Source organism: Epinephelus lanceolatus, chromosome 3 (assembly GCF_041903045.1).
Source record: "Epinephelus lanceolatus isolate andai-2023 chromosome 3, ASM4190304v1, whole genome shotgun sequence".
Classification (NCBI taxonomy): domain Eukaryota; kingdom Metazoa; phylum Chordata; class Actinopteri; order Perciformes; family Serranidae; genus Epinephelus; species Epinephelus lanceolatus.
Genome location: NC_135736.1, coordinates 23,044,413 through 23,071,754, shown reverse-complemented (window position 1 = coordinate 23,071,754; position 27,342 = coordinate 23,044,413). Strand labels below are relative to the sequence as shown.

Sequence of the window (27,342 nt, the reverse complement as noted above, 5' to 3'; positions counted from 1 at the left end):
ATATACTTAGGTGGAAAGTACTGCCTGTAAGTTTTGGGGAAATTACCTAGTACTTTCAGACTAAGGACAGGCAAACAGTGCAAACTTCATAATCCAGCCCGGTCTCTTTTGTTAGTATTTACTTAGGTGGAAAGTACTGGCTAGTTTCCCTGTAAGTTTTGGTGAAAGTACGCTGTAGATGTGAGAACAGCACCTACCATGTGGTTTCTGTGTAATTAAATAATAAAAACATTTTATAACTTTTCAAGACTCATTATTGTGTATTTTAAGATATATGTAGGCTATATTATTACATGACTGTATTGTTTGTGTTTCGTCCTCGGATGGCACTACAAGACTTCCATAGATGTGCACTTGAGAGAGGTAAGTTTGCTTTGTACTCCAGCCTGCCCATTAATTAGGCAATTCGCAGAATATAGACCCATTTCTTGACATATTCATATTCAAACTCATTCAATGAAATGTAAACAAAACATAAATGTTAAAACCCTGGAGTGTGGGTGAAACTGCCTGATGACACATAGGCTACATAAAAGTGACTGAATCAACTGCCATTAGCAAAGGGCAAAAACATTTGTTTTTATTGCACTTCATACATATACAGATTCATATAAGGAAATTAAACCATAAGTTTCGGGAAACTCCCAGGAAAGTATGTGCTAAGTGACCGCGAGAGATACTCTAACTCCCGGGGAAGTATGTGGTAAGTGACCGGGAGGAGTTATACTCTAACTCCCAGGAAAGTATGTGCTAAGTGACCGCGAGGGATACTCTAACTTCTGGGAAAGTATGTGGTAAGTGACGGGGAGGAATTATGCTCTAACTCCCGGGAAAGTACATGTAAGTTCCCGGAGTTATACGCTAACTCCCGGGAAAGTGGGTGAGAGGTACACACTAAAACGTGGGCTGACTTATAAAGTGTTACCGCATTATCTCTCAGGATGCACCATAGCGCTCACACAACACACAAGTAGAAACATTTATTATGTGCTTTATTAGCCTCCAGAGGTACAGTATAACCAGTTCCCAAAGTTTATTTTATCACAGTTTATTGATTATCTTACATGTAACTATGAAACTACTATTTTAACAATTTGGATATTACACTATCCTTGTGTCTTCTTGACATTTCCACCATTTTGAGTGTTTTGTGAAACTTTTTAGTTTCATGTAATTGTCACAAATTTTGGTAGCTTACATGTTTGGATCACTACCCAAAGTGCATTCATTAGTGTTTTGATATTCAGAACTGTATTCCTTTGTTATGATACGATAGCCATCTATCCCTCCGTCTCCGTCTGTCGCTCCGTCCGTTCCATTCTGTGAAGGCGATATCTCAGGAATGCCTTGAGGATTTTTTTTTATTTTTTATTTTTCTCAAATTTGGCACAACTGTCCGGTGAACTGATTAGATTATGGTGGTTAAAGGTCACGAAAACCTTGTCTGTCTCATTTCTGTGAACTGCTTGAGGGTGGTCAAGGTCACTATGACCTCACAAAGCAAATTTTTGCCAAACTGTAAGAATTCATACACTAATTATCACAAAACTTCACACAAATGTCTAATAGGATAAAAAGATGGAGTAATGATGTTTTATATACAAAAGGTCAAAGGTTAAATGAACTGTGACATCATCATGTTCTGCAAAAATACTTCTGGCTGTTATCCAATGTCATATCTGAGGAACAGAAAGGGAGACATTTTGTCAGATACTGAATTGGTAGTAGTTCATGTAGTTGGCATAGTTCATGAATATTATGCACACATAAATTACAGTTATATTTTTCAAAAATCAACATGATTGAGTATCACTGTAACTGCTTTGTTTCAGGTCAGATTAAAAAATTATGATACAGACTGAAAACCTGTATTACTAAACTATTACTAAAAGAAGCATTTTCAGCTAGTAGAGGACACCTCAGTTTTGAGGAGTGTATTTCCTAGTAGGACTTGTCCTCCTTTCCTGAGGTCATTGAACGTGTCTCCAGCTTTAGTTTGATTGGATTTAGGGGTCCAACAAGGCCTTTAGGGTCCATCCTCAAAGGGATCTGTGGAACGTACACATTCACTAAATCAGAAACGTGTGTTCTTAATCCAAATCCAGCTTGTCAAATGTCTTATTATATAAAAACAAGCATGTAGTCTATGTCGACCTAAGTAAGTAATTTAAATAGAATCACCTCTGTCTCCTCACAGATGGAGAAGCTGTAGTTCTGCAAAACTTCCACCAAGGCCAGTTTGACCATCATCAGAGCAAATCGCATCCCCAAACAGTTCCTTGGCCCGATCCCAAATGGCAGGTAAGTGTATGGGTTGATGCTCTGCTTGCTCTGCTTACTGAATCTTGAAAAAACATACACAAACAACAAAAAAAGAAATTTACTACATAAAAAAAGTATAAAGAGCCTTTAAATATAGTATGTTTCATTGGACTGTACGAATAATTTAAGCATGAAGGACTTCATAGGCAAAACTAGGAAAAAATGATGAAATTAGTTTCAGTAATGCACGAACCACTCTATTAGAAATTGATCCAGAAAATTTCTTGTCATTCACTGATAAGAGTGATGCAGTCATTATGAAACATTCAAAGCTATTTGGCCCACCGAAAAAATATAAAGTTTGCACTGTGAAATTCTTAGTAGTTGCTTTGGAGAATTATTACATCTTAGTCCTTGAGTGAAGCTCTACTGATCTACAGTACACACATACACACTCTGGCAGCTACCTGTCAGGCTTGAACTCCTCGGGCTCTGGCCACAGCTCAGGGTCATGATGCAGAGCATACACTGGAACCATAACAGTCATGTTCTTTGGGATTTTTATTCCGTTGATCTCTACAGTTTCTTTGGCTACTCGTTCCACACGTCCAGCTGGAGGGTAGAGCCTATTGACCAAAGCAAGAGTTTTTACAAATACTGCATGTCGTTGTCGGACTAAACAGTCAATGCCCAAACTTATGAATATGTACAGTTGAAACACATGGTTTTGGTTGCCTACCTTGTCATTTCAACAATAGCAAATATTAGGTTTTAAGCCCTTGTTGTAGTGTTAAAAAAACTGAAAGTGTAACTAGTGTGAAAAGATGCACTATTCTCTATTTCAGTCAGGAACACTGTAGTCAAAGAAAACTTAATTTCCATTTGCACTTTTGTATTTGGTGGTATGGCTCTGTTCTGGGGCCCCTCTGCCTTTCCTCGGGCCTGTGCAGAAAGCCTCTTCCACATGTCTATGTAGAAAGCCTTAAGGCAAACCTCCCTGCCCTTCCATGCGCCTACATGGAAAGCCTAAGCCAGTATCAAAGGTAGTAACAGCACAGAAACGATGTCTGTATAAACGGGACAGCTGGCAGGACAGGACCACACTGATTTAAAAAGTAGCTGTTAGTAGTAAGCTCTAACTCAAAGGAGAACAGAGGACGAACATGTCTGCAAATTGGGAAAACAGTGAGGCCCAGGAGCTACCTACCCTCTGAGCAGAGGACGAGTTCAGCCGCTCTAAAACAGGGATTGTCAATGGCATGTTACTGTTTATAAAGCACTGCCAATGTGTAGGGTATATGTCACACTAGGCTGACGCTGTTGTGTTACACGTCACGCCCATCACGCCTCTTTTGATTCTGCGATGTCGGCATGCTTTCTCTTATCACACACTGGAGTGGCATGATGCCGCCATCATTTGGTTCTGTGCAAAAATGCAAAGGCAGTAAGAAGAAGGGACTTCACAGCAGCCCTATAGCGTGATCTCTGTGTAAAAAGGGTTGCAGCGCCCCTGTCCACAGAAGCAGCCGTCTGTCAGAAGCAGATTCCGCAGAGCTGAGAGAACCACGGCTGGTCAAACTGCCTTCATCAGGCTGACGGACAGCAGATATTTACTGAATAAAATAGTTTTCATATTAGTTCCACGTTATTGATTTATTGATGTTATTTCCCAGCCAACCGTAGCGAGTGAGGGAAATCTGCCGCTCACAGACAGACTGGGAGCTGATCAATGAATATAGAGTTAATAAGTTAGACACACACACAGCAGGATATTTGTGATTTAAGCAGCTGTCAGTGCATTACCTCAGACACTCATTGACGACACTGTCTAGGTACTCCATCTGCATCAGAGCTTCATATTGGACAGCACCCTAAGGAGTTACAAATCACAGTTTGATTAAACACAATTTAGATTTTGTTTCATCAATGAAATAAAATATAGAGAGTGAATCATGTACCGGAACCTTGTGCTCTACCTTATTAGGGAAAGTGGAGTCTATCTCCTCTTGCAGGCGTTTCATGACTTCAGGATTTCTCGCCAAATTGTAGGCCAAGAAAACGAGAGTGATGGCACTTGTCTCATAACCAGCAAATACAAATATTGTGGCTTGGGAGAAGATCTCATGATCAGTAAGACCTGTCAGGACAGGTGGGATGCATGAACAGGGAGGGAGAAAAAAGGAGGCATCAAGACCATTTGTGTACGTTCATGTTAGTGTTCATTTGTGCCTCTGTGTGCGAGGGATGTTACTGTGTAGTTACCGTTATGCTGTTTGTCTTTCTTGGGTTCACTGGCAGTCTGAGAGTTTATCATATTTTGAAGTATATCTCTGGAATTCTGAAAACAGATCAAATAACTATTATTCAAGTTCTCGCTGTGTGTGTTTGTGAATACGGTTGTGCAGTATGACAAAATACTGTTTACCATGAGATAACAGAGATGTGTTGTTTTATGTTGCAAATGAGCTCTGGAGTTTTGCAATATTTCGATTCATAGGGGTTTGTGAGTACAGTAAATGTGGTGTAGTGCTTTGCAGATGTTCTGATTTCCTTTTTCCCCTGAGCACTAAGGAGGACTAATCATCCATGTTGGCTGAAAAGTTGAGTGATAAAGTTCATACTTTACCTTGGAAACAGTCATGTAAGAAAAAAAATTCTGGTGATTCATTAATCATAGTTTTTTATGTCCTTTTAAGTCCTTTATTTTTTTTTTTCATCTGTGAAACAGGTGTGAATAAAGTTCTTCCACGTGAAAAAAAAGGTTTCACTTCCTGCAGCAACTAACATTCAAAAGGCTTGGTTATGTTGAATATAGCCTAGCTCAGCGGGTGTGGTGATTATTAAACACTCACTCCACCAGTCACATCATTGTTCTCTTGGTCATCATACTCCATCCGTTTTTGGGTGCAGGTTTGTGGTGATGTGGGTTCATGTTTGTGACACTTAAACCATCCAGTCATTTCCTGAGGTAAAGTTTTCCATTTGTGGAGCTCGTAATTATGTTCAGAGGTGGCACAGCTGGTGCGGAGCAGTGAAACAAATCAAATCAAATCAAAATAACTTAATAGAAACTTAAGTTGTGTAAAATGACCAATGATGTGACTGGCAGAGTGACTATCCAATTAACACCACACCTGCTGATCCAGGCTAAATTCACCTTCACCGAGCATTTGCATGTTGCATTGCTACAAGAGGTGCACATGGAGACTCGATATATTTCTTAGGAGAATGCAATTTTTTGTGTGTGGTTTTTTTCCCACCATCCATTTTTCCATGCATTCTAAACACAAGCTACGTATACTGTGTGTAAGCAACTTCTGTATTATTACTGTCATGAGATGTTAAAATAGCCTATATTTCTGGCCAACAGAAAGACATTACAGTAATGTCGCAGAATCTTCTAATGCACAATATGTACCTTAGTAAGTAAGTCATCAAGTAAACTATATTTATAAAGCACCTTTCAAAACCAGAGTTACAAGACGCTGTGCAGTGCAATACATACAAAACAATTCTCCACTCTATTTTAGACAATAGAGTGCACTCTGGCACAAACTGGACGTTTAGTAAATTTGGAGCACTCTCTGAATGGACCGTGTGGTTACCCAGAGCACCACACTCTTAGAGTGGCAGCCAGAGACTGATTGCTCCTAAATGCACCACTGAGCGCCACAGGAAGTCATTCTTACCTGTGGCCATTAAACTGTACAACTCCTCCCTATGATGATGGGACTCATTTGGCTATTTATAAAACAAAACACACAATATGATTACTCATTCTTATTTCATTTATAACGCTACAACCATTTCATTGCATATTGTATATATTTCAGATTGTCTACTTTACTATTTTATTATTTATTTTATTTTATTGTCTACTTTAATATTTTATTTTTATTTTATTTTAATGTCTACTTTAATATTTTATTTTAATGTCTACTTTAATATTTTATTTTATTTATTTCATTGTCTATTTTAGTATCTTATTTATATCTTCATCTTTATCTCTTGTTTCCATTCATGCTGTATTTCTATTTCTACTTTGCACGGAGCATTGGAACAAAAACAATTTCCCCCCGGGGATTAATAAAGTATTCTGAATCTGAATCTGAATCTGAACAAAGGAGGACGACACTTGTACGGTTTCCTCCAGTTTGTTTTGCTATCAAAGCTAACGTTAGCTAATGCGCTAAAAAGTTAGCATTACAGAGAAATCCAATATTCCTCTTAATACCTACCCAGTTTCTGATGAGGTGGACATGATAACCCTTCATACACATAACGGTATTCATCCCTACAACAGTAAATACGTTTCCCCTAACCTGATATGAAGTGTGCGCTGCACATGTGAGCATTTTTGATGATCGCCTCCGTCCAGTCCTTTGGTCTTATCACATTTAACCACAGTCTTTGTTTTTGTTTATGGGCTGTGGTGGCTGGTTTTGAGTCATGACCAGTGGTGTAGTGGAGGGTATACTCAGGTATACAGGGTATACCCACTTCTTTTTCTATCCAGTTACAGTATTCCCACCTATCAGCTAAAAAGCCATTGTAATATGAGAGTATCCCCACTTCCTCATCGGTAACCTACCTATCTACCTAGTAGTACAACCACCTCATTACCACTACACCACTGGTCATGACTCTTTCTATTCTGGCTCCCAATAACACAACAAGACATAATTTTAAGACTCCTATGTAGCCTACAGCCCTGTGGTGGAGAAGCGGGTTTTACCTCCAGCTAACAAACTGATGTCATTGTGACGTCGGCCTTAAAAGGGTCTATAGCAGGGGTCTGCAACCTTTGCCATTAAAAGAAACATTTTTGACCAAAAATAATTTGAAAAAATCTGTGTGGAGCCGCAAAACATGTTTGAGCCTTATAATCAAGGAAAATAGTCTATTAAGTCTGAATTAGCGTATACTTATGGTCTAAATAAGCATTTGTTAATATCTTTTACCACAAGGTGGCCACTGTGCAGGGCACTATTAATAATTATCTGGTACTTAAATTTTGCAGAGCTGACAGTGAGAGCAAACAAATCTGTCCACGCACTACTACATTCTCTATTTTATTCAATTTACTTTTTTGGATTTGGCATCCATAGCTAACCAGCCACTGCTATCGAGGTTCAGCAACATTTGGATTCATAGAATGAATTTCCATAGACTTCTTTTCTCAAAGGTTCAAGGAGCCACCGGACAGGGGCTAAAGAGTCACATGTGGCTCCGGAGCCACAGGTTGCCTACACCTGGTCTATAGAGTCCTTAAATGGAAAAAAAGTGATATGACTGAAAACTCCACAACAGAGCTAAAATGATCTTGAGGTGAAATTGTGTAGTCAGCTATGTAACTGGTTTCTCTATTGTGATATACAGTATATATCTATCATGATATAAGATTAGACATACTGCGATAGAAGATTACATTCATATTGAGTTTGTGTTTTGTCCAGACCTCGTGTGAGCTCCTGTTGCGTTCCGCTCTGACCTTCTCCAGAAGCGTTTTAAAGAAATCAGTAGAAGTCTTAGGGAAAAGGGAGACACCGAGCAGCTCCAAGAGGGGAAGAAATACGGGGAAACACCCTTAAGAAGAAAAGGGGTTTAACGATTCTTGCTTTGGTCACAAAACATAGCTGGTTTTCATCAATTTAAAGAAAGAATGGTATCATGGAAAAGCACTGATGTACCTTGGAACATGAAAAGAGGTATGGATATTCTGAACAGCTTCGTGGCATGGGTGATCATGGGATTTGAGGGGTTGCTGATTGAGTCTATGTCCACATTGAATACACAGCTCGCCATCACATCCATACTGTAGGCCCCGAAGAAGCTGGGATACACACACAGTTATTATTTCATGTTTGTTCTACTGTCTGAGGGGATACTGCAAAGAAATGTCAGCTGGGTTAAAACATGCATGAGTGCATCCATTAACAATTACAAAAATCATCTCTTAATCAAAGGAGAGAAATGATAATGTCACACCCACTGAAGAAACCTTGATGCTGTATCACAAGTATACAGTATATAAATGTATAAATTCAAAATACAGATTTACCTTTGTCCTTACTGTGATTTTAGTTTTGTAGATTTCACAGCATCGGTCTGTACAGAAATTACTTTAAGTTTTGAAGATGCTATACTGTCTAGAGCTTTGAATATAATATTGTTTACACTATATTAAAACAAATAAATATAGGATTCAGAGAAAACCTTGATAGAAGGGACTGGATGATTAGAGTTGGGTTCAGAATAGTCAACCTTTTAAGGACACGTTTTTCATTTTAAACAGTATTGCCTTAATCAATCTCTATCCATTTTGAGAGACCTCAGTTTCATAGTATAGGGCCTGGGTCTTCAATAGCTGGTCCCCAACCCCTAGGGGAGTTACTGCAGGGGGCCACAAAAATATTATTGGATAATTTATTTATTTATTTATTTATTTATTTCAAACATTAAACTTTAACATGACATCAACATATAATTAGCAAAGATACATTGCCTGTTTACAAAAAATAAATTTAATGATAGACTTGTTATTGTTATAATTGTTACCCATGAATTCTTGTGCATTCATGTTGGCTAGCTAATGCTAAATCACTGTGGCTTTGAGGCCAATTTTACATAGTGGTGAAAAGTGGAACTACATCGTCGTGGTTCGTCACATGATGCCATGGGTCCCATAAAAGATTTTTTTCCATATACTTACATTGGGAGAGAGACATTTGTAAATCAGTGGATTTTTTTAAGGTCACCCTCATGACATGACTCGTTTCACTTTTGGGATATGATCCATTCTGTTCAATAACATTTGGAAAGTCTAGAAGAGCCGCACAATTAAATCATTTTATCTCCATTCAGGTTAATGGAGCACTAAACCAAAAGTTGGTCGTTCAGCCAATGGATGTAAGCCATTTAGCCGAACTTGGCTGCCATAAGTCTCTAGTGTAGTTGCAATATGGGCCTCAACATCTGGGTAACTTCATACCGCGGAAATAGAGCTTTTTGTGCACCATGTGCCACTGAGCAACCTTCCTAAGAGTGAACAGGGGCCGGCCTCCAACGCTGTATTCAGCAAATATTTATGTACTTTTGACACATATTGACCAATTAGCTGCATTATTATTCCAGGTGTAGAACATTCTAGTGAGCCACAATATTATGCTACCACTAGTTTTATAGCCTCTTGAGATACAGACTCTGACACAGTCTATGTCCTTCTCAGAAACCACTGCTAACGTGCAAATGGAGGTTTATTCACCTAGCCATGCTACTACAACTGTTGCTGACTGAGCAGTTACAGGCAAGCGCAAAGGGGTGAAGACCCAAAAATATTTAAAGAATTATCTCAAGTGCAACTCAGTTTTATACAATATATGTAGTAGGGGGTCCTTGGCCTCAAAATGTTGAAGACTCTAAGTATAGGGCAATAAAGGTTTATCACTAATCTAATGGTCTCCCAGAAATAAAAACCTGGAATGAGGGTGGTAAAAAACATACAATAGAATGAGCAAAATACTGTATAATGAAAGGTAATGAAATATTGGACTTTTGGGATTGAATTTTGTCAACTGACGATCTTACTTAGCTTCAGAAAAGGTGTTTTTCTCTGTTGATGTTTACAAATCACAGTTGGGGGATAGATTAAAAGTCTAATATTTAAAATCAATTGAAAAACACTTGTTTGTTTTTATTTTGTTAAAGAAGTAGTTTGAAGTGGAAACAGACAAGTTTTGTTGTTTTTTTTGCTTTATTATCAATATGAAGTTAATGTTGATTGCACAATGTAACGGCTTTAGAATAACAACACCATCGGCATTTAGATCATTGTTTAGATTGGCTCCCTATTAGCGTCGCTCTGACTGTGTAATCTTGAATGCCATGGAAAAATACAGGCTCGGTTTTCGGCACAAAGTAAGTTTGTCAACCTTTGCTCAATCAAAACAGGAAGAGGATGATAATTTGGCTCTTCCTGGTAGCTCTTGGTAGCTATCCCCAGTTACCAAAGGGTGTCAATCCATGTTCTTTACAGTTAATATTTCCAGAAGTGGAAATGGGGAATGGTGGAACAACCAAGTTAATTGGAAACAATGGTAGCTGGCTCTGAAGAAAACGGGGAGCAGCAATGGCACCAACATTAATACTACTTGGAAACGCTGGGGGGGATAAGTTGAAAAGTTTCCACTTTAACATTTTGGGAAATCCGCTTATTCACTTTCTCGCAGAGAAGACTGATACCATTCTCATGTCTGTACTGTAAAAATGAAGCTACAGCTGTAACAAAATCTGCCTGTCAACACCTCTGAGGCTCCCTAATTAATACGTTAGCTTCTTTCATGTGTCCATCTTGGGAGATGTTCTGTCATTAAAAAGCACACGACCTCAGTTAGGGTGCAAACACAAGAGTACTAGGTTTGATTCATGTCACGATTAATAACGATTTTTAGCATTACTCACTCTTTTACAATAATAACTTCATTGTTTTGGGCCTTGGACTGCATGCTGGCTGTCAGTTTGCGGGAATGATGTTTCATGAGGCTAAACATCTTAGACAAGAAAAAAGTTCAAAATGAACAGTAGTACATGAAGGGTGAAGAAGAATATATATATGTATATTTTTTTTAAAATATTCAGTGAACCTAAATACAAGCTGATGAAACTAGGAAAGTGGACAACTCTTACCTCTTTTATACGCCCAGAGGTGAAGGAGGGAGTGAGGATGTTACGAATCCGTCTCCACTTGTCGTTCTCAGCAATAGACACTGAGTCATAGAGGTCTCCATTCAGGCGGAAGTTCTAAAGGGTCACAGCGGTCATTACACATGTGTTGGTGGGTTAACTGTTAATAGTCGAACCCTGATCAAAGAATATGTAGCTGCAGCTTGGTGCACTTTTATTGGCAATAAGCAGTAAACAAACATGTACTGCATGATGTTTGCAGATAAAGATTGTGCGGTGTGTCAGCAACATTTAGTTGCTTTTTTTTTCTTATTGTCAACAAATCCCATAGAGAGATCAAGACCCACAATGAATTGATCTTAATAATACGTGTTGTCTGTGTAGCTGCAGCCTCTTATCGTTTATTCCTCTGTGCTATATACATTCACTGGCCACTATACTAGGTACACCTGTTCAACTGCTCATTAACGCAAATAGCTAATCAGCCAATCACATGGCAGCAACAAATGCATTTAGATATGTAGACATGGTCAGGATGACCTGCTGAAGTTCAAACTGAGCATCAGAATGGGGAAGAAAGCTGATTTAAGTACTTTGAATGTGGTATAGTTGTTGGTGCCAGACGTGCTGGTCTGAGTATTTCAGAAACTGCTGAAACCATCTCCAGGGTTTACAGAGGATGGTCCGAAAATGAGAAAATATCCAGTGAGGCACAGTTCTCTGGGTGAAAATGCCTTGTTGATGTCAGAGGTCAGAGGAGAATGGCTGAAATAGAATACTGAAATAACAACCAAGGTCTGCAGAAGACCATCTCTGAACAAACATGTTGAACCTTGAAGCAGATGGGCTACAGCAGCAGAAGACCACACCGGGTGCCACTTCTGTCAGCTAAAAACAGCAAACTGAGCACACGGGCTCACCAAAACTGGACAATAGAAGATTGGAAAAACATTGCTTGGTCTGATGGGTCTGGATTTCTGCTGCGGCATTCAGATGGTAGGGTCAGAATTTGGTGAAAACAACATGAAAGCATGGATCCATCCTGTCTTGTATCAACGGTTCAGGCTGGTGCTGGTGGTGTAATGGTGTGGGGGACATTTTCTTGGCACACTTTGGGCCCCTTAGTACCAACTGAGCATGGTTTAAACACCACAGCCTACCTGAGTATTGCTGCTGACTGTGTCCATCTCTTTATGACCACAGTGTACCCATCTTCTGATGGCTACTTCCAGCAGGATAACGCGCAATGTCACAAAGCTCAAATCATCTCAAACTGGTTTCTTGAACATGACAATGAGCTCACTGTACTCCAGTGGCCTCCACAGTCACCAGATCTCAGTCCAATAGAGCACCTTTGGGATGTGGTGGAACGGGAGATTCGCATCATGAATGTGCAGTCGACAAATCTGCAGCAATTGTGTGATGCTATCATGTCAATATGGACCAAAATCTCTGATGAATGTTTCCAGCACCTTGTTAGGCAACACCTCCTATGCCAGAAAGAATTAAGGCAGTTCTGAAGGCAAAAGGATGTCCAACTAGGTACTAGCAAGGTGTACCTAATAAAGTGGCCAGTGAGTATAGCTCCATTGTTGTCCAGTAACTAAAAAATGCTAAAATTAGCCATTAGATTCACTAGAGCAGTGGGTCCCAACCTTTTTATGTCTGCATGCAGGTGATAGCCACAGCTAGAGGCATTATGTTTTTGGGTTGTCCATACTTTCGTGAACATGACATTTTCAGAATGCTTCAAGGGAATTTCTCTAAATATGGTGTGAACATCAAACTGATTAGAATTTGGTAGTCAAAGGTCAAAGTCAATGTGACCTTGTTCGTTTTATTCTTGTGAATGTGATATCTCAAGAACGCCTTGAGGGAATTTCTTCAAATTTGGCACAAATGTCCAACTGATTTGATGTTGGTTGGTTAAAGGTCAAGGTCACTCTGACCTCTTTCTTCTAATTCTTGTGTTCACAATATCTTGAGAACACTTTGAGGGAATTTCTACAAATTTGGCACAAACGTCTGCTTGGTCTTGGGGATTAACTGTTTCGAATTTGGTTGTCAAAAGTCAAGGTTACTGTGACCTTGTGTCCATCTCATCCTCATGAACGTGATATTTCAAGACACCCTTGAGGGAATTTCCTTAAATTTTGTACAAATGTTTACTTCTGTTTACTTGTGTTTGACATCACAAAACATGTTTTTGGCCATAACTAAAGAATTTATTAGCTAATTATGACAAAATTTCACACAAATGTCTATTAGGATAAAACAATGAAGAAAATGGTCAAAGGTCAACTTCACTGTAACATCATGATGTCCTGCAAAAACACTACTCTGGCCAATTCCAGTTTTTAACTGTGGCAGCTCATTGCAATAACTTTGTATGTTTGATTAAACTGTCATCTATTTTTCCCTGCATGACCATCAACCGGTTCTGAAAAGGGAATGAGTAAGTCACCACCCGTCCCCATTTATTTCACAACTTTAAACGCAGGACAGGCAGGAACTTGATTATTTCAAAAACAAATTCTCACAAGTTCAATCTGAAGGCAGCATTAGTCTGCTTTAATCAATGAACTAAGGATAATGTATCACCAGGGCTTCTGTAATACAGTCTCTACATTTTTGATACCACAGTGAAATTGATACTGAGGGCATAGAAGTTGAATTGATGACTTTTCTTTTCTTGGTTAGTAACAGAGAACATCAGAATGATTGTAGTAAAAGCAACAATAAGAGAGAGTGAGAAACTGGTACTGGTGTATCGATACAGCTGAAAATGAGCATTGCAAATGTTCAGAAATTCAGAATCAACATGTGTTATTAATTAATCAATATCTGATTGATTTAACATTACTCTTGTGTGTTCTCACCCTCCGGTTGGTAAAGTAGCTGAAGCACTCCTTCACCAGAATGGTTTTCAACATGTCGGGGTCCATCACAACCAGCATGGGCTTCCTGAGCTCATATGTACTGAACATTTACACAAACACACATTTACATATTTGGGCATCCAGTGTAAAGCTCTTATCAGTGTAGCAGGAGAAACACTAGCAACACAAGCAACTAGGTAAGAGGCTCAGGGGTCAAAACCAGTAAAAAAAAAAAAAGCTTAGTAGTCTCACCCCCATACTCTGCCATACTTCTGAGCACACTCTTTGTCATCCAAGTAGTACACCTGGTAACAGAGAACGCATACATGTATTCATCACCAGTGTTGGTAGGTAACTAATTACATGGAATTAAATTACAAAATAAATGTAATTGTAATCAGTTACAGTTAATGAGAAGAAATATGTAATTGAATTACACATACTCATCAAATGTTGGTGATTAAGAAGGGGTTACATTAATACACTGATCAGCCAAAACATTAAAGCCACTGGCGGGGTAAGTGAATAACATCTTGTTACAGTGCAATGTTCTGCTGGGAAACCTTGGGTCCTGGCATTTATGTGGATGCCACTTGACGTGCTCCACCCACCCGACTACCGTTGCAGACAAAATAAACTCCCTCATGGCAACAGCACTGGTCGATGGTAGTGGCCTCCAGCAGGACAATGCACCACGCCACACCACGAAAACTGCTCAGGAATGACCGCAGGAATGGGACAAAGAGCCCAAGGTGTCGACTTTGCCTCCTAATACCCCAGATCCTAATCTGATCGAACATTTGAGGGATGTGCTGGTACCCCAGAGGTACCCCAATCCATGGTGGGTCCTCCTTGGACAGGACTTGGCTCTGACCTGTCAAAGCATGAACACAGGACCTCTGGAGGGTGTCCTATAGTGTCTGGCACCAGGGCGTTGGCTTCAGATCTTTTTAGTCCTGTGGACTATAAGCTTGGTAGGGGGTGTCACAGGTGGATGACAGCAATGGATTATGGACAGCAGCAAGTGTTTAGAAAAAAAAAATCTATACTAAAATTAAAAATTACAAAAATATGCATGTAAAACAAAGGAAAGATTACTTAAATTGTAGCTGTACAAAACACATCAAATAAGGTCTAGTATTTCTAAAAATAATGATAATAATAATACTGTACAATAATGTACTGAAAGTAAAAATTAATAATTAAAATTAAAATAATAATAATAATAATTATTGATTATTAATTTTAGTACAGGTTCCTTTTTTTTCTTAACACTTCAAAATGGCTCCTTATAATCTATTGGTGTCACCCACCTGTGCTCACTTACTAATCAGGATTGAGTGATACCCCCTACCACTGAAACCTGGCTCTTCAGATGTTTCCCATGCTCTCTCATGCCTGACAGATATAAAAACATGGATGTCTAACAACTTTCTCCAACTAAACGAGTCAAAAACAGAGGTTCACCCCATCTAGCTCCAGCACCTGCAATCCTGAAAGTCTCCCCTCTACTTTTAGCCTCCAGAAAGAGGCTCGAAATCTTGGTGTCATCCTTGACTCAGAACTATCTTTTGATTCACAGATAACGAAGGTAGTACAATCATGTTTTGGGCACCTGAGACAATTAGCAAGAATCCGACCGTTCCTCTCTTCCACTGACTTGGAGAAGGTTGTCCATGCTTTTATCTCCTCAAGACTTGATTACTGTAATGCTCTGTACTCTGGGATTAGCAAGGGAAACATCCGTCGACTGCAACTTATTCAGAATGCTGCTGCCAGGCTTTTAACAGGTACAAAGAGAAGTGACCACATCTCTCCAACCCTTGCTGCTCTCCACTGGCTGCCTGTGAGTTTTAGAATTGATTTTAAGATTTTACTACTTGTTTTTAAAGCCTTAAACGGTCAGGCTCCCGCCTATATCCGTGACTTGCTTTTACCCTGCTTTGCTTATGGTCCCAAGGTCCCGTCTTATCACAAAAGGTGACCGGGCCTTCGCTGTCCGTGCTCCGCAGCTGTGGAACTCCCTGCCCGGCGATCTCAGGCAGGCAAGCTCAGTGGATTCTTTTAAATCTCTTCTAAAGACTCACTTTTATCGATTGGCCTTCTCTTAATCCTGTTTTATTATTGCTGTACTGTATGTTTATTTTGTTGGGGATGGGTGTTTTTAAGTTAATTTTTTAAGGCCAATTTTATTTCTCTTGGTGGTTTTTTATGCTGGCAATTGTATTGTATGTGATATGTTTTATCTCTGTTGTACAGCACCTTGTAACTCGTTTTTGAAAGGTGCTATATAAATAAAGTTATTATTATTATTATTATTATTATTATTATTATTATTATTATTACCAAGCTCATAAAATGTTTGCTTGATTCCTGTCCACCATTTTGCACCCTGAGGAAGACTTTAGGGTTGAAACTGGTCAGTGTTTTAATGTAAGCAGCCATGTTTTGAAATAAAGGCTTTTTAACTTAATTCAAATGCATCTGTTCCTGCTCCACACAAGTGTCTTAAGTTCATCTTTTCTTCCCGCATGTGCTGACCCTTTTCTTCAACCTTGAGTATCATATGACAAAGACAGTCCTCGAGCACACTGCTACCTCATTCTCCAAACAAGTACAATGATCATTTACATTTGGAAAAAGGATTTATAAAGGTTTACATACAGGGTTAAGCCTGCAAACTGAGCCCAAGAACATGAGGGGCTTGGGACCTGGGATCCCCATCTTCTTAAATGCCCCATAAGTCCAGTTGCCATACCTGTGTGCAGAACAAAAAAGCAATAAATCACGACTTTAAATTCACATTTTGAAACACTTAACTTTGAAGTCAAAAGTAAACATAGGTAATTTGGTGAAGCACAGATAAAATCACACTCTGATCCTTACATAACAAATAAACAGATAAATGTCATCAGTAGAATCCATGTTTCTAAAGAGAAGAAAGGAAGGTAGTCCATCGTTCTCTCTTGTTCAGCAGAGTTGTAATGTCGTCAGATTTGCACTGAACTCATGAACTGCATGTCCAGGAGGTGTGGCGTCTTTGCACAGCATTACATAAGAACCTAGCCACTTCCCCTCCTGTGCAGCAACAACAACAGCAATAGTACTCGAGTTAAAGCCACACACACATCCGAGTACTTGCCTGGACATGTCTTTGTGTGAGCACATTGCAAATGAATATGTCGAAATAAAACAATATGACAACCACACACCTGAGAATATGTATCTACATATGTTTAGGGGAAAATGTGTTCAGTAACGTGGTTGTGTTTCAGTCTTGTCCACTAATACCAGAAAATATAATGTTAGCCAAGAAGAAACTAAAATTACTTTTATATTTGAGTCCTTATAGTCCTTGAAAACCTAAATTACAAATAGCAGGAGCTATAAAAGAATAATAATCTAAAAGTAAATTTAAAAAACAATTACTTAAACATGTTATCATGAGCTTTGCACGTGCTCTATCTATCTTAACACATGCAATGTGATAATTAAGGTCACAAAACTGCCGAGTCATAGATGACAGCGTTATTAAAACTTGATTATAAATGCTACTTGGTTTCTTTGCGTCAATGATCTACTTGGTCCTGCCTCCTGCAACTGGCTCAACTCTCACACACTTCTCTTGCTCACGTAACAGGTCTGTGCAGCAGGAAATAAAAGCCCTGGGTCCGTGATTTTAGGATTCAGTGGATCTGGCGCTACCATTGAAAGAAGAGTAGAAACGTGCAGAGATGGGCTTCCTGTTCTCCGCTGAGACATGGACTCTCCTGGTGGCTCTCATCACACTTATAGTTTTGTAAGTGCCTGAAAATATTTGTCCCAGGTATCTGTAGTGTGTTTAAGTGTGTTGCACTTGTGATTTTAAATCTCTTCTCCTGTTTTGCAGGTATGTCTGCTGGCCATATGGAACATTTAGGAAATTGGGCATCCCTGGTCCCAAACCAGTCCCTTTTTTTGGCACCATGCTGGCATACAGAAAGGTTGGTGAATATAATTGTCAGAAGCATTACACCATAGATTTATATGAGGGTGTACAACCTTAGCAAGGTGATAATGGGTGTAATGGCTTGGGTATATGTCCTCACGTGACTTGTATTGTGAATTCAAAGAGGATTTTTGAAGTTTCTACTTTGTGAAAAATTAAGGAACGCACAGGCTATTTGTAATCTTAGTTTCTAATAGCAGAGTTCCTAAAATACAGGAAAACAAAAAGGTTTGCAAAGGAATAACAGGATTGTAATTTACGTAATGACAGCTGCCTGGGGGTGAATAAACATTTTGTTTGACTGTAGAAACACAAACATTGTTAAGTATAGGAAGATTAGTGATAAGAAATTATTGTAGACAGATAACCCAAGAACGCTATGTGCCTTCTTGAGTAATTTTCTGCCCCTATTTAAATGACTCATTTGGTGCTAATGATCTTTTCTGGTTCTTTACCTTTGTATTGCTGTCTTGTCCTATGTTTGTACTCCATACCACAATTTGTGGTCTAGATTAAATCAATATGAATCTGAATTTTAAGTACATTGGCAAAGTGGTAACATTATCTGTCTTTTCTGCCCTGGTAATATCTAAACTTTGCTTGCTGATAAAATGTAATGCCCCTGTACTTAATTATGACGGAGTTTTAAAAAAAAAACATGGGGTTTAACAGTGCGTATATCACAAGACGCATAGTTGTAGAGTTAAGATCACTGAACAGATGAAGTGTTACACAGTTTTACAGCTTTTTTCAACAGGGTTTTACTTCGGTAAATTGACAGGTGAATGGAGGTGATTGTGAAAAATGATATTTGCTTTTCAGACACAATGTCCTGTTTACTCAGGATCATCCACTCATGTTGCTAAAGACTGTTTTCAGGAGAAAATACAACAGGAGTATTTGGTAGAAAATAGTAAAGTGAATTAATTTCAAGGGTTTAAACTTCTTAGGAGAGGGGAAACTATAACAGTCTCTTTGAGTTTTTATATGAAAATTTATAAATAAAAGAGGAAGTATCTCAGTTGTGTTATAACGTTTTGGTGATTTAAGGTCCCATTCTCTTTTTATCTGTAATCTGTCAGTGATTAAAATTGTTTTATTTTACTGCTATTTAACAGACTGGTATCAGCTTTGAAGTGAAGACGTAACCTGAAGAGTAAACTGTTGGTCATGTTAACGCGCACCATGTAGCAACGCCAGCTTTAGTTCTTATATCATTCAGAATTAAACAGAGGTGTGGACTCAAGTCACATGACTTGGACTCAAGCCAGACTTGAGTTACAAAGTTGATGACTCAAAACTCTTCACAAAAACAAAAATGACCTACAACTTGACTTGGACTTTAACATCAATGACTTGAGACTTCACTTGGACTTGAGTCTTTTGACTTGTAAATTCTTGATACCTTCCCCACAAACCAATTTTGAAAGAGGAAGTTACAGACATTTTTCCAATATGAGATGACATAAAAACAAGTCAGGACAGAAACATACAAATTCATTCTGTTGTGGTCAGTAGTGTTGTATGCTATGAAAGTACAATGTCACCTCTACTCCTTTAAGTTCAGTCGCGCATGCTTTAACAGATCATTACAATTTTGAAAAGAATAAATGATTTTTGTTATTTTACTTTATTATTACTCTGTTGTTGAAACCTAATTAAATTGGCTGAAGAGACAAGAGAGCATTATGACTTGTTGAGGACTGGAAACTCAAAGTTTAAGACTTGAGACTTGACCTGGGATTTGTCAGTGTTACTTGGGACTTGAGTGCAAAAACTTGAGACCTACTTGTGATTTGCAAAACAATGACTTGGTCCCTCCTGTGGAATTTAACACTGTTATTATTAATAATTTACATATTGAAACATGATTTTTTTTTTTGCTACAAATACAGGATGTCTGCTTTATGTTAAAGCAGACTGAAGATTTGAAGGTGTTGATTTTATAATCTGTATATTATTACTCTTGTTCCCAGGGATTCATCAACTTTGACGCAGAATGCTTCCAGAAATATGGGAAAACCTGGGGGTAAGTCTGCATGTTGTACAGTGGGTGTGTGTTCCTGCATACATATCATGTATACCTGATTGTTGTCCTTGGAGCTGCTTGTCTGTCTCTGTTTAAAATGTTGTATGCCTATCTACAGGGTTGATTTGTATGTGACTGCATTAAAATATCACCTGGTGTTTTATAACTCTTCTATTAATATTCTGTTTTGTTTTTTCAAGCATTTATGATGGCCGTCAGCCCGTGCTGTGCATCACAGATCCTGCCATGATCAAGACTGTTCTGATAAAGGAGTGTTACTCTCTCTTCACCAATCGCAGAGTATGCACACTCACTATAAAACACATTCTAACCACTCATTGCAGTCGCTTGAAGTCCCCTCATCGTCGGCATGTGTTTCCTGACTCTGTTACAGAACTTCCGTCTGAATGGGCCACTGTACGATGCCGTGTCCATCGCTGAGGATGACCAGTGGAGGAGGATCCGCAGCGTCCTCTCTCCCTCCTTCACGTCAGGAAGGCTGAAAGAGGTGCATGCCCTTTCCTGCTCTGTACCATCTCTGCCTTTTATTGCATGTTAAACAAAACATTCCTGACCAGTTTTCCTTGTGGCCCTTTGAGATGATGCAATGTTTACTTTTAGCCCTCATCACAGTATATGGTCTCAGTGTGTACATATAAGCTGCTTTAGAGCCTTAAAGAGGTGAAAGTATTTAGTATTTTTCATACAAAAAAAGCAAACATTAGAGAAGAGTCAGAAAAACAAAGGTATTTTTGTGTAACAGAAATATTTATTTTCTTTCTTTATCCATTTTATCATCTTGTGGACCCTATCCTGGCACCCATTTTTGGGGTGCTGACCCCCGGGGTTGGTAACCACTGATCTAGAGGAAACACAAACACAGACAGCAGGGACTCTTTGCTATTTTATTGTATTGTGCGTTCTATTCTCCATTATTTCAACCTGTCTTTATGTCCATCTGTCCTTTTCTGTGCCTCAGATGTTTGACATCATGAAACACCACTCTGCTAACCTGATCAGCAGCATGAAAAAGAAGGCAGACAAGGATGAGCCCTTGGAGCTGAAGGAGTAAGGACGCTATTCCAGCAAATGCATTGAATCAACTACTGTTAAGCATGAAAGGATGAGTCATCTCTCATGTGTTTGTTTTCTCTGTAGGTTCTTTGGACCCTACAGTATGGATGTGGTAACCAGCACGGCCTTCAGCGTCGACATCGACTCACTCAACAACTCCTCGGACCCTTTTGTCACTAACATCAAGAAGATGCTGAAGTTTGACCTGTTCAACCCTCTCTTCCTCCTTGTTGGTACAGACTTCATATTATGCCTGTAAAATGCAGCTGCTTAGAATTTTGTCCTTCACCTGGCTGGAAAAAACAAAAATGTCTGTGAGTGTTTACAGTCACTGTCTGTCCTGTGTCCTCGGTAAATATGTTGCTTTCTACCTCATTCCAGCTTTCTTCCCCTTCTTGGGTCCCATTTTTGAGAAGTTAGAGTTTTCCTTTTTTCCTGCATCCGTCACGGACTTCTTTTACGCCGCACTGCAGAAGATCAAGTCTAACCGAGAGCACAGCAAACAACAGGTATGGGTTTCTGTGCATGTGCATATAAATAAATACATGTATCTGCAGATTCAGAAAAATAATCAAAGTTATTCTCATATATGTCTTCTTTCAGGGTCGAGTGGATTTCCTTCAGCTGATGATCGACTCCCAGAAAAACAACGACCACAGCAATGTGGAGCAGGAAAAAGGTGATGCACACATCAGTCAGACACCTTACATCTTCATACAATCAGGTACTGAAAATAATGGACAAAAAACCTGCCCGGTGGCGTCACTGTCACATATTAGAGCTATGACAGCTTCATTAACTTTTGTCTCCTGAAATTAGTTTTCAAATGAATCAGCAGTCTAGCTCCAGATCATTTTTCCAGATTTATTCAAAGAGAAGACAGTAATAGAGTAACAAGGAGGAGCATGAATTCCACTTGTAAAATATCATATTGTAAATCTGAATTCGGACAGTTCGCGTTTTCCATAAAGCGCTGTAAACTCTGGAGCACATTACCAACTGAGATCAAACTGATTCTAGATTTAAAATCCTTCACAACAAAGGTCAAATACTGGCTAAAAGCAAACCAGAGCTGTAACCACTCACAAACCTCTAAGGGGTATTAGTGTATTGTGGTATGTGTATAGTAGTATGTATGTTGTCATATATATGTATACGTCCTTCATGCACCGTCAGTATATGTATTGTCGGCATATTTTGTGATATATGAGAAATGAAATGAAATGAGGCTTGTCTAACATCATCTTGGAGGTTAGGTTTGTGCTGCATGATAACAAAACGCTGCTTCAAAATGTTTTGTTCTTATCTACATACACACAAAAGCACAACTTTAGCTATTCTAAATAATTTCCCTTCCTATCTCCCTAGGTTTAAACGATCACGAGATCCTCTCTCAAGCGATGATTTTCATCTTCGCTGGCTACGAGACAAGCAGCAGCTCTCTCACTTTCTTGGCTTACAATCTGGCGATTAACCCTCATATCATGGAACGGCTGCAGAAGGAGATCGACTCCACCTTCCCCAGTAAGGTACATTGAGAGAAGGGAGAGGACAATGTTTGAGGTGGTAGGAAGGTCACAAAAATAATTTAAGGCTGTTTGCATTTTTTTTGTCCACTTGGGGGCAGAGGAACTCCACAGCAACTTCACAAATCCATAGATTGCATACATAGAGTGCTGCAGGGATGATGTGTATTTGTAGGCCAAGACAGAAGTTAGCATCGCCCGGGTTTCCATGACAAAATTTTGGATTATTGCAGAAGATACGCTCTGTGGCCAGCAAATGTTTATCACACTGTTTTGTTCAGCAAGATAATCTTCACAAATGAACACCACTTTATGATTATTTTAAACTTAAATTTAATGCCAGATGTAAAAAGCTAACATGAGGCTATAAAACAAACTACACCACTGTCGCATGACATCATCGTTGCCACCACAACAAGGCTGTAAATCCTTATTCAGTGTGATGGCGTTCTGTAGTTTGATTTAGCCACTTGTTAGTAACTGTCTTTTTTAAGACACGTAAAGGCAAAATATACGTGTGGGGTATTTACTGATGTTTTTATGCTGTAGAACAAAATGCTGAGTCTCATAAACAGACCTTATTTCAGGCATCTAACCAAGAACTAATTAAAATAACCCACTGATTTCGAAGACGAGGGAATTGTAAGTGCAAAAATGTGAACTAATTTGGGGGTTTTAGGACTCGTTCCTTCACCACTCTATTATCGCAAAGTCTGATGGCTACCATGCTTATCTACACATCCAGCTGGCACAGAGCAACATTGACAGTCATAACAAGTTGTGTTTCTGCCAACCTGATGAATTTCAGTGAGATATTTACTTTTCTTTCAGCTGTGGTTTGACTCTAATGAGAATATGCATCATTAGCTGCTAGTTGTTTAACGCTGAAATGCGTGTTCTCATGCTGCACATAAGCAAACATGCACTTGGATATGTTTGAATGACTCTCTGCGTGGTCTTACATGTATCTTCTGTGAATTCGGATTTAAGTTCACCAGCTTTTCGCTAACACTGTGTCCATCTGCTCATTGGTGTAGAATGACTGAATGAATCTTTGTTGTCATTACACAAGATGTACAATGAAATTCCATTTGACTTCCACGGTGTAAGAACGATTAGAAACACACACACACACACACACACAAAGTTAATAGCAAAAAAAGTGTCAGTGCAACTTTAAAATAAAATAGTATCAGCAGCAGTGATGGTGCATGTTTCACCCTGTGTGTTATGGTGGAGCAATGGAGGCCACAGCTCTGGGACAGAAGCGTTGCTAAAACATACACAAACAACACTAAACCGAGAGAGAGCCGCCATCTTTCTGGTTGAGGATACATTCAGAGATTCTTTAAAAACAAGGTCGATCGAAATGGAATGTGCCCATTTCCAGCCTTTATGCTAAGCTAAGCTAACCGACTGCAGGCTGTAGCCTTATATTCACCAGACAGACATGAGGGTGGTATCAGTCTTCTGATCTAAACCTTTAACAAACATACAGTACAGGCCAAAAGTTTGGACACACCTTCTCATTCAATGCGTTTTCTTTATTTTCATGACTATTTACATTGTAGATTCTCACTGAAGGCATCAAAACTATGAATGAACACATGTGGAGTTATGTACTTAACAAAAAAAGGTGAAATAACTGAAAACATGTTTTATATTCTAGTTTCTTCAAAATAGCCACCCTTTGCTCTGATTACTGCTTTGCACACTCTTGGCATTCTCTCCATGAGCTTCAAGAGGTAGTCACCTGAAATGGTTTTCCAACAGTCTTGAAGGAGTTCCCAGAGGTGTTTAGCACTTGTTGGCCCCTTTGCCTTCACTCTGCGGTCCAGCTCACCCCAAACCATCTCGATTGGGTTCAGGTCCAGTGACTGTGGAGGCCAGGTCATCTGCCACAGCACTCCATCACTCTCCTTCTTGGTCAAATAGCCCTTACACAGCCTGGAGGTGTGTTTGGGGTCATTGTCCTGTGGAAAAATAAATGATCGTCCAACTAAACGCAAACCGGATGGGATGGCATGTCGCTGCAGGATGCTGTGGTAGCCATGCTGGTTCAGTGTGCCTTCAATTTTGAATAAATCCCCAACAGTGTCACCAGCAAAACACCCCCACACCATCACACCTCCTCCTCCATGCTTCACAGTGGGAACCAGGCATGTGGAATCCATCCGTTCACCTTTTCTGCGTCTCACAAAGACACGGTGGTTGGAACCAAAGATCTCAAATTTGGACTCATCAGACCAAAGCACAGATTTCCACTGGTCTAATGTCCATTCCTTGTGTTTCTTGGCCCAAACAAATCTCTTCTGCTTGTTGCCTCTCCTTAGCAGTGGTTTCCTAGCAGCTATTTGACCATGAAGGCCTGATTCGCACAGTCTCCTCTTAACAGTTGTTCTAGAGATGGGTCTGCTGCTAGAACTCTGTGTGGCATTCATCTGGTCTCTGATCTGAGCTGCTGTTAACTTGCAATTTCTGAGGCTGGTGACTCGGATGAACTTATCCTCAGAAGCAGAGGTGACTCTTGGTCTTCCTTTCCTGGGTCGGTCCTCATGTGTGCCAGTTTCGTTGTAGTGCTTGATGGTTTTTGCGACTCCACTTGGGGACACATTTAAAGTTTTTGCAATTTTCCGGACTGACTGACCTTCATTTCTTAAAGTAATGATGGCCACTCGTTTTTCTTTAGTTAGCTGATTGGTTCTTGCCATAATATGAATTTTAACAGTTGTCCAATAGGGCTGTCGGCTGTGTATTAACCTGACTTCTGCACAACACAACTGATGGTCCCAACCCCATTGATAAAGCAAGAAATTCCACTAATTAACCCTGATAAGGCACACCTGTGAAGTGGAAACCATTTCAGGTGACTACCTCTTGAAGCTCATGGAGAGAATGCCAAGAGTGTGCAAAGCAGTAATCAGAGCAAAGGGTGGCTATTTTGAAGAAACTAGAATATAAAACATGTTTTCAGTTATTTCACCTTTTTTTGTTAAGTACATAACTCCACATGTGTTCATTCATAGTTTTGATGCCTTCAGTGAGAATCTACAATGTAAATAGTCATGAAAATAAAGAAAACGCATTGAATGAAAAGGTGTGTCCGAACTTTTGGCCTGTACTGTATAACAGAATGGTCGTTTTGTCATGTATCTGTGTGTCTATGTGTTTGTGTAGGGTCCTGCTGAGTACCAGGCTCTGATGCAGATGGAGTATCTAGACAGTGTCATCAATGAGTCTCTCCGATTGTACCCCATAGCCCCACGTTTAGAGCGTGTGGCCAAGGCGACTGTGGACATAAACGGTGTTGTGATTCCAAAAGATATGGTTGTCATGGTACCCACATGGCCCCTGCACCGGGACCCTGAACTGTGGCCCGAGCCTGAGAAGTTCAAACCTGAGAGGTAGCTATAGAAAGGATTTATATGTTAAGGTTTACCAAAACAGTCATGGACAGGACCTGAGCTCTGCGGGTCATCGCCTCATTTCTGTTATTGATATATTATTGTGTGTGTGTGCCCTCAGGTTCAGCAAGGAAAACAAGGAGAGTATTGATCCGTACACCTACATGCCTTTTGGGGCAGGGCCAAGGAACTGCATTGGGATGCGATTTGCCCTGGTGATGATGAAATTAGCAATGGTGGAGATCCTGCAGAGGTACAGCTTCGCAGTGTGCAAGGAGACTGAGGTGAGACCACAGATGTTCATCTTTACACTGCTTGTTATTGCTTTCTTTTTATGGCGTATGAGTAATCATTTTTTATGGCATATGAGTAATCCTGTCCAAATTGTTATTTATTGCCAGTTTGATTTGGATATTGAAGGTTATATAACGCCAAAGATAGCCAGTTATGAGTGTTGTAAAGATCTGCCTGTTTAAAGATGAAAAGCCACAACCTGACACTGTAAACAAGAATACAATTGATACTGTGTGTACGAAAATAGCAAACTCAATAAATACGCTGTCCCTCTAGGTTTCTATCCTTTGTGATACTGCCAGCTGTTTGTTTCATGCATCTTTGACCTCTTTTTTAATCACTTCTTTTCTCTTTGCATGTAATTTCCTGCCAGATCCCCTTAGAGATGGACATCCAGGGCCTGCTGCAGCCAAAACGACCAATCAAACTGAAGCTGGTGCCACGTTCTGAACCCTCCAACTAAAATAATCAACATAAAGGATCAATCATTTTAACTATGCTGTATAGAGACCTATTGTGAACAAACACTATGTCCATTTTCATCATGGTAATAGTACAGATGTGTGTACATCTGAATAGATCACCTCTCTTTTTTGTTCCTGTCAAAGCTTTTTTTAGCTTTCATTCAAAACTGAGTGACACATGAATGATTTGTAAAGCCTGTGTTAATAATAAAGGATAGTTTGGATTTTTCTCATGCGCACTGTCATTCTTGTCTGTGATCTGATCACTGTTATAGCAACGTGCATCTTACATGAGCCACAAATGGTCAAAATGTGACTGAACACCAGACGCCAGACAGAGACATTTTTGATACTTACAAAGACGTTTTGAAGAACATGAGTGACATTTCCCTTTCCTTACCTTTTCAAGCTGGCATATTCGGTCTGATTTAATGGTGACACGTATATTAATGATGATGATTTTATACCTCATATTTATAATTCTGATTTTGTCTAGTCATTTTAGTAACTTTTATTGTATATTAATCTCATCGGAGCCAGTGAGACTCAAAAGACTGTGACTAAACCGATGAGAAGGAGGACATTGAACAAACTGTTATCCATCATGGATAATCCTATCCACCCTTTTCACCACATACTGGACAGACAGTGGAGCTCTTTCTCCAACAGACTGATACAGCTTCACCGTCCCAAGGAACGACACAGGAAAACATTCCTCCCCCAAGCCATAACGCTATATA

At 39.5% G+C, this 27,342-nt stretch overlaps 2 protein-coding genes across 2 annotated transcripts; one reads left to right on the top strand and one right to left on the bottom strand.

The window, feature by feature from the left end:
* Positions 1-975: 975 nt before the first annotated feature.
* On the bottom strand, positions 976-16,861 carry LOC117254556 (cytochrome P450 3A30-like). Its single transcript, XM_033622906.2, has 15 exons — positions 16,710-16,861; positions 16,488-16,581; positions 14,076-14,128; positions 13,824-13,923; positions 10,948-11,061; positions 10,723-10,811; positions 7,953-8,095; positions 7,721-7,848; positions 4,525-4,600; positions 4,239-4,399; positions 4,066-4,133; positions 2,730-2,888; positions 2,182-2,344; positions 1,919-2,049; positions 976-1,679 (listed from the first exon to the last, which is right to left on the bottom strand). The coding sequence occupies exons 1-14, from the start codon at positions 16,778-16,780 to the stop codon at positions 1,942-1,944; spliced, it is 1,527 nt and encodes a 508-aa protein (XP_033478797.1). The 5' UTR covers positions 16,781-16,861; the 3' UTR covers positions 976-1,679; positions 1,919-1,941.
* Positions 16,862-17,466: 605 nt separating this feature from the next.
* Positions 17,467-26,835, top strand: LOC117254557 (cytochrome P450 3A40-like). The gene is made up of 13 exons (XM_033622907.2): positions 17,467-17,622; positions 17,713-17,806; positions 19,788-19,840; positions 20,041-20,140; positions 20,235-20,348; positions 20,820-20,908; positions 20,999-21,147; positions 21,296-21,423; positions 21,518-21,593; positions 22,283-22,443; positions 25,618-25,844; positions 25,966-26,128; positions 26,512-26,835. The coding sequence occupies exons 1-13, from the start codon at positions 17,558-17,560 to the stop codon at positions 26,599-26,601; spliced, it is 1,509 nt and encodes a 502-aa protein (XP_033478798.1). The 5' UTR covers positions 17,467-17,557; the 3' UTR covers positions 26,602-26,835.
* The last annotated feature ends 507 nt before the right edge of the window (positions 26,836-27,342 follow it).

What these genes read in the sequence shown, in the direction of transcription:
- LOC117254556 (XM_033622906.2), bottom strand. Translation starts at nt 16,780, where the DNA reads ATGGACTACCTTCCTTTCTTCTCTTTAGAAACATGGATTCTACTGATG. An exon ending in ACCTCTTTTCATGTTCCAAG is followed by an intron (nt 7,849 to 7,952) that starts GTACATCAGTGC and finishes TTTCTTCTTAAG; the next exon opens with GGTGTTTCCCCGTATTTCTT. An exon ending in ACTCCACTTTCCCTAATAAG is followed by an intron (nt 4,134 to 4,238) that starts GTAGAGCACAAG and finishes GTAACTCCTTAG; the next exon opens with GGTGCTGTCCAATATGAAGC.
- LOC117254557 (XM_033622907.2), top strand. Translation starts at nt 17,558, where the DNA reads ATGGGCTTCCTGTTCTCCGCTGAGACATGGACTCTCCTGGTGGCTCTC. An exon ending in GAGAGCACAGCAAACAACAG is followed by an intron (nt 21,424 to 21,517) that starts GTATGGGTTTCT and finishes GTCTTCTTTCAG; the next exon opens with GGTCGAGTGGATTTCCTTCA. An exon ending in CAATGTGGAGCAGGAAAAAG is followed by an intron (nt 21,594 to 22,282) that starts GTGATGCACACA and finishes CTATCTCCCTAG; the next exon opens with GTTTAAACGATCACGAGATC.